General features: G+C 34.9%; 1 protein-coding gene across 1 annotated transcript; it reads left to right on the top strand.

Moving 5' to 3' along the window:
• Positions 1-2,011: 2,011 nt before the first annotated feature.
• Positions 2,012-7,105, top strand: LOC133823604 (digalactosyldiacylglycerol synthase 1, chloroplastic). The gene is made up of 7 exons (XM_062256466.1): positions 2,012-2,762; positions 3,524-3,556; positions 4,155-4,242; positions 4,682-5,166; positions 5,263-5,529; positions 5,690-6,039; positions 6,209-7,105. The coding sequence occupies exons 1-7, from the start codon at positions 2,145-2,147 to the stop codon at positions 6,735-6,737; spliced, it is 2,370 nt and encodes a 789-aa protein (XP_062112450.1). The 5' UTR covers positions 2,012-2,144; the 3' UTR covers positions 6,738-7,105.
• The last annotated feature ends 326 nt before the right edge of the window (positions 7,106-7,431 follow it).

Raw genomic sequence — 7,431 nt, 5'->3', positions numbered from 1 at the left:
TAAATATTTATTTTTAATTAATTTTAAAAATATATTCCATTAAATATTTAAAATATTCCATTAACAAAACATAGAGTTAGAAAACAAAAAATTTTCTTTATCTACACGTTTTTTATATAAGTGAGATATTCCTTCTTCCTAAACTACTGAAAAATTAAAACAAAATTTATTAATTTTGAAATAATTTATTTATTTATTCTCTTTCTTACTACAACTCCACATAGAAAATAAACTTTCTTTTTAGTCATTATTAGTTTTAATTTAACTGTCATAATTTATTCGTTTTAATACCGACCTAGCTCATATGATTTCCCCAACCTCTAATCGATTTAGCCTAAATATATATTGACTTAAGTTATTTAGTGCACCGCTTTTTTTTTTCCTTCCAAATGGTTACTGATATAATTCATATGTATATTTGATCTCAATTCAATATTTTTATAGCATTTATGTTTATAATTTTTTAAATTAGACCCCATAACCCATTTCTTTTCTATCAATGCTTGTAAATTTTTCATTCGTAGTACTTCAATCTTAAAAAAATTTAGAAGTGCAAAATAAATTCTTTACTCCTTCAACAATTAAATAGTACAATACAATCAGTTTTAGTGTTAGTGAAGGTGCTTAAAATTTTTAAATCAAAATATTTGTGACGTAAAAAATATGATGAATATGGATTCTAGAACCTGTGATACACAATATCAATTGACGGTTTAAATGTTAACAAATAATCAATATTAGAGATTATTTCTAGAATATAAAAGCCTGGCAAATTCCTTGAAAAAAAAATGGCAAATTAAAATTAATCCACAAGATGCTTAGTATTAGGGGTGAGCATCGGTCGGTTTGTGCGGTTTTTTCATAACATAAAATCAAGAATTCGGTTTTTGGTCCGGATTGGTGCAATCCAAAAACCGACCGACCAAACCAGTTAAAAGAAAAAACCGACTGTTTTGGACTGCGGTTTGGTCGGTTAAACCGACCAAACCGAATTTCTTATTTTTTGAAAGTTTTAGTTAAAAAACTAAATTTTTTAGATTGTTGGAATCTATTTTTGTGCATTTTTAAAACATAAATATATAAAACATAATTTCATATTTTTTTTAATTTTTATTTAATACTTTTAATAATTAATAATTATATAATATTATATTATTGTATATTATATTGTTCGGTCGGTTTCGGTTCCGCAGGTCGGTCAAGAATTTTTTTTCAAACCGACCGAACAATGGCGATTTGCGCTGTTGGCGGTTTTTTCAATGTTCGGTTTCAATTTTTTCAATATTCAAAAAGTCGGTGTATATGTTTTTTTCGATTTTATGCTCAGCCTAGTTAGTATCAATAATGAAATCACGTCAAATTCCAATTAGACCACAAGGTCCAGCATCATTAATTAATTTAATATGATTTTCAGTGCAATGTCAGAAAACAACATCATCTCGTTTATATCAAAATCTCAATCCCAAACCCATGCGACATAAAACGACATCCCCTTACATGTCGCTTGCTGGGGGCTCTCCTCTCACACACAACGACACATTTTACTCGAGTCCCGTACATAATAACAATTTAGACTTGTCAATAATTTAGTGCTCGCACTAGGCACTAGCACTGAATAATTCTACTAATAGGACCTAACTGTACAGCCATAAAAAGGCGGGAGCCGGACGAAGTGGACAGAGTCAGTAGGGTCAGGGAGCTCATGTTTATAGTAACCAATAAAAACTCCACACGTGTACATAATCGCTATTAAGTTGACTGATGAGAATCACCCAATCCCTGCCCTCATCTCTTCCCCTTGGCCGCAAGTATATTACTCTCTCCTCACGAATATTCCAATCCAGAACCCATCACAGCCAATTAAATAGTTCCAGATCACTGTTGACTGCCACACCTCATCCAGATCATCACCCGCAATCTTAACATCACGTGTTTTATCCGACGTGGCTTTACACGTGTATTACCGGGTTCCAGAGAACATGAGAACCCGAATCCTAACCGTTAAATCCTCAGCCTCGTGCTTTCTCTCTTGCAAATTTTCTTAGCTTTGCTTCACATTTTCGGCCGGGGAAACTCTTTCAAAACTCCCATTTTCTGGGGAAAATTGTCAAAAGCCCTAGCTCGGCGCACTGTTACTTCCTGCCATGGTTAACGAAGGCCAAGCTTCGTCGTCTTCTAGTGCTTTCTCGTTTATATCAAAAGGCTGGAACGAGGTGAAACACTCGGCGGACGCGGATCTCCAGTTGATGAAAGAACGAGCCAACTCGTTCAAAAACCTAGCGACCTCGTTTGACCGTGAGCTGGAGAATTTTATTAATTCAGCCTCGACTTTCTCGGTCCCGGCAATCCGGTCGCCGCCGGCGGAGATCGATTTCGTAAAGAAACTGCAGCCTAATCTGTCGGAATTTCGAAGGGCGTATTCTTCACCGGATTTTAGCAAGAAGGTTCTTGAGAAGTGGGGACCGAGGTCGTCGAGGATTCGGATCGATTTGTCTGCCATAAAGAATGCAATTGTTTCAGAGGTGGACGGAGATGGGGTTATTGATATTGATAGGGCTAGGAGATCTAAAAGGCTGAATTTAAGAGAGTTTTGGGGTGAGTGGAAGGGGGAGACCGATGCCGAGGAAGGGCAATTCAAGGATTGGGAGCCAATTCGGGCGTTGAAGACGAGGCTGAAAGAGTTTGAAAAGAGAAGCTCGTCGGCTGAGATTTTTAGCGGCTTCAAGAATAGTGAATTTGTGGAGAAAGTAAAATCCAGTCTGGTATGCTTTCTTCGGTCAATTATCATATTTCGCTCAAACTATGATTCCATTCAGTATCTTGAATAATTTGGCAATGAACGAGTGGATGCGTCTATTTCATAATGAGACTGATTGCAATAGGGTTTCAATTCTTGTTAAGAATTTTTTAGATTACTATATTCTGTAGAAATTATAATAATAATATGCCAAAACTTTAGATAGCATGAAATCTGATGTTGTTTAAATAATATTATTGCTACTCCACTTGATTATGCTAGACCCAAAATCTGATCAAAATTTGGAAACCTTTGCTTTAGAAATCGTGTTTTCCCACTCAGATATTGTTATATCTTAGATTCTAGTGCCTGCAGAGTTTAGTGAGCAGTGTAGTGGATTCTTTAGTGAGGTGAGTAGTGAAGTAGATTCTATAATATATCATACCGAAACAGAATGCTAGTTGCGAAAAAAAAAAAGCCTTCATATAGAACAATCTACATCTACTTCTGCACTGCAAATGATTATGGATTTCATGAACGGTTTGTTTACCAGATTTATAACTCTATTTAGTTTTAGCAACAGTTGTAGCGTTTGTCATTTACAGTAATTTGTTATTTTAAATTTGTATTTAATATTGTTGTGAACTCTGATTGTCCCCATAATGTACTTCTCTGGTTCGAGACTTTTGCTATTTGGATGTAGAGATGTATTATAATATATGAATAAGCTAATGTTAAGTAATAATCTTTACATATTCTTATGATTTTGAAATTTCTTGCTTTCAGAAATCAATTTACAAGGAGCCTCAAGAGTCAAAGGTTTGTCTTTCAGCTCACTTTTTCCATCTGTTTATCAGGTTTTATAATGGAAAATTGTTTTCTTTGGCATGTTTTATCTATAAATGTTTTTTTTTTGTTTTTTAAATATTGTTGCCATTATTTTCTAATGGAGGAGGTTGGGTATGAAAAAGAAAAATAAGTTCTTATTAGTTTGTTTATAAACATTGTCTTTTGGGTGCTTTCTGATGAAGGCTTACAATAGAATATACATATTTGATTTTTTTTTCTTTTCTTATTTTATCTTTTGCTTTCTCATACATCTAAATTGTTCGAACTTGCTCATGCCTTTGTTACCTCCTTGTTTTCCTGTTCTTCTTACATTTCTGCATTTTTTTTTCTTTAAATTTTTTTATGACAATATCAAAGAAGCAAAAACAAGACAGTATAAATTTTGTTTCTGGGATGAATACCAGTCCCTTTCTCTCATAGAACTAATTTTTTATTATCTTTGGCATGAAAATGAATGGATAGGGTTTTCCATTCACTTCGTACACTGGGATGGTGTTACAAGTAGTTTTCAATTGAAGGCATATTGAAAGACATATTTTCTAATCTTTCTCTTTAATATCTGGTTTAGGAAGTACCACCATTGGATGTGCCTGAACTCTTGGCATCTCTGGTTAGGCAATCTGGGCCCTTCTTGGATCAACTTGGCGTTAGAAGGGGTAAGTAATTCTTAATTGCTCCTTAAAGATAAATGGACATACTTTAGTTTGTTTTTTGCTGCACAACTCAAGCTTAAAACTTTTTTTCTTTTTCTTAATTATTATTATAATATGTATATATATATTTTATCTAAGTCACACTTACACCCTTTTATTGCCACATTTTTTTTTGGCTTGTTGCTGTTAAATACGTACTATTTATCCTATGGCTGTAACAATTAGACATATAAAACTCACTTTAGTTTTTACTAAATGCATATGAAATGACTGTTTTTTGTTTTGTTTTGTTTTATTTTGTCTAAACACATGGTTCTAATTTTGTATTTACTGCAATAATGTTTATATCAAAAGAATGCATGAGGGATTGTTACTCCTTCTCTAGAGTTCTGATTGTTACTCCTTCTCTAGAGTTGTGATTGTGTTCCCAAAATGATTGCAGATTTGTGTGATAAGATAGTGGAAAACTTATGCAGCAAACGCAAAAATCAAATTCTTTTGCGCTCTCTATCTTCAGAAGAATCCTCAATTGTAGATAATGAAAATATAAATGATGAATTGGATTTAAGGATAGCTAGTGTCCTTCAAAGTACAGGGCATCATTATGAAGGCGGGTTTTGGACAGACCATTCAAAACATGATCCACCTGATGGAAAAAGGCATGTTGCCATTGTCACAACTGCTAGTCTTCCTTGGATGACTGGAACAGCTGTGAATCCACTGTTTCGTGCTGCTTATCTTGCAGAGTCAGCAAAACAAAATGTCACTCTATTGGTTCCATGGCTTTGTAAATCAGATCAAGAACTAGTGTACCCCAGCAGTCTCACTTTTAGTTCACCTGAAGAGCAAGAAATGTATATACGTAATTGGCTTGAGGAAAGGGTTGGTTTTAGAGCTGATTTCAAGATCTCCTTTTATCCTGGAAAGGTACATCTTTCACAAAAGTACACAAGATACTTTTTGCTTATTCATATACTATGAATCTATGATATATTCTGATATGTGCTGTTGTTGTATCTTAAGTTTTCGAAAGAGAGGAGAAGCATAATACCAGCTGGAGATACTTCTCAATTCATACCATACAAGGATGCCGACATTGCTATACTGGAAGAACCAGAGCATCTGAATTGGTATCATCATGGTAAGCGCTGGACTGATAAGTTCAACCATGTTGTTGGTGTTGTTCACACGAATTATTTGGAATATATCAAGAGGGAGAAGAATGGGGCTCTTCAAGCCTTCCTTGTAAAACATATAAACAATTGGGTGACAAGAGCTTACTGTCACAAGGTATGTCATAATTTATTTGACATATTATACTATCTTATCCATCGTTTTATTTATTGATCATATTAAGAAGGTTTAAATAATTGTTTTTTCTCGATCTGCTTTTTTTTTTGGGATGGTCTACATATCAAAACAACTTAATCCTTTACCGTGTTTATCTTAGGTTCTTCGCCTTTCAGCCGCTACACAGGATTTACCCAAGTCTGTGATTTGTAATGTCCATGGCGTAAATCCCAAGTTTTTGAAAATAGGAGAAAAGATTGCTGCTGAGAGGGAACTTGGAGAGCAGGCATTCTCAGAAGGAGCATATTTCTTAGGCAAGATGGTCTGGGCAAAGGGATACAAGGAGTTGATAGAATTACTGGCAAAGCATAAAAGTGATCTTAGCGGCTTTAAGTTGGATGTGTTCGGGAATGGAGAAGACGCCCACGAAGTTAAGAGTGCAGCTGAAAGGCTGGATTTGAATCTCAACTTTATGAAAGGAAGAGATCATGCAGATGATTCCCTTCACAGGTAAAGATTATTGGAAAATGGTATTTCTTATTCATTTTTACAATGGTGCCTGCTTGAGAATAGACCTTATATAAGTAAAATGCTTCTATTGATACTAGGTGAAGCTTTCATTTTCGTTTATCTATTTAACTCATCTAAAGTTAATCTTGCACCTTGTATTTGCTTGAAGGTACAAAGTCTTCATAAACCCCAGTGTTAGTGATGTACTCTGCACTGCTACGGCAGAAGCACTTGCAATGGGAAAGTTTGTAGTATGTGCAGATCACCCATCAAATGAGTTTTTCCGTTCCTTCCCGAACTGTTTGACTTACAAGACTTCTGAGGACTTCGTAGCCAAAGTGAAGGAAGCATTAGAAAACGAACCCCTTCCTCTTACTCCTGAGCAAAGATATAATCTGTCATGGGAGGCTGCCACCCAAAGATTCATGGACTACTCCGAGCTTAACAAAATTTTGAACAATAGTGAAGAAGTTAAAAAATTGAGCAGCAGTAAGCAAATGACTAAATCAATATCATTGCCCAATCTTTCAGAAATGGTCGACGGAGGATTGGCATTTGCCCACTACTGTCTCACTGGCAATGAGCTGCTCAGACTCTGCACTGGAGCAATACCAGGGACACGTGATTATGATAAACAACACTGCAAAGACCTTCATCTCTTGCCTCCGCATGTAGAAAATCCAATCTATGGCTGGTAAGAAGATCAGATATCTCTTAGTTTCAGTTGTATTATTTTTACTTTACGTATAGGAGCTTGCTATGTTTGTAGCTAGAAAGTCGTACATCGTTAAAATGATGTATTATTTATTATCGAAGTATCTAAACTTAGTTAAATCCAAATTTTGTTGGCCTGATATGGCCGGTAAGTTGATCAGTCTAGTCGGTCTCAGTAAGACCTTGTGTATACTACTTAGGTGTGTAGGTATATATAATATAATATTTGTTTTGTATAAGCCTGCCAGGCTTGTGAATCCGCAGGTTTCTCCTAATATTCTCTTTGTAGGTATTTGTTTTTGTAGTATCTTAACATTGATAGTGAATTCCAGTCGTTTTTTTTTCATGACAATTAACTCTGCCTTTCTCCCCACGGCGCCATCATTTATGTAAGTTGATTTTATACGGTATGCTTCTACAAAAAGACACGATTCGCAGAAAAACGACAAAATTGTGAAGTCAGCACGAATTTTCACAAGACCATATTCTTGTTCTCGTGTGCTAAAAGTGATAGTATCACACAAGGTAAAATGTGATTACAAACGTGTCTGGCCTATGTATTTTGTAAAATGACATTTGGACTATGTAATTTACAAAATAGATTGATATAACATCCTGAGTTTTATTTTGGTCAAACAGTTTTTTTATTATGGCCAAAACATCCTCAAGTTTTATTTA

This window comes from Humulus lupulus, chromosome 3 (assembly GCF_963169125.1).
Source record: "Humulus lupulus chromosome 3, drHumLupu1.1, whole genome shotgun sequence".
In the NCBI taxonomy this organism is placed as follows: Eukaryota; Viridiplantae; Streptophyta; class Magnoliopsida; order Rosales; family Cannabaceae; genus Humulus; species Humulus lupulus.
The sequence above is the reverse complement of the archived record's forward strand: the minus strand, read 5'-3'. Positions and strand labels throughout refer to the sequence as shown.

Excerpts from the sequence above, each read along its gene's own strand:
- LOC133823604 (XM_062256466.1), top strand. The coding sequence starts at position 2,145 with ATGGTTAACGAAGGCCAAGCTTCGTCGTCTTCTAGTGCTTTCTCGTTT. Across the intron at positions 2,763-3,523 it reads AGAAAGTAAAATCCAGTCTG|AAATCAATTTACAAGGAGCC; the intron begins GTATGCTTTCTT and ends TCTTGCTTTCAG. Across the intron at positions 4,243-4,681 it reads TCAACTTGGCGTTAGAAGGG|ATTTGTGTGATAAGATAGTG; the intron begins GTAAGTAATTCT and ends AAATGATTGCAG.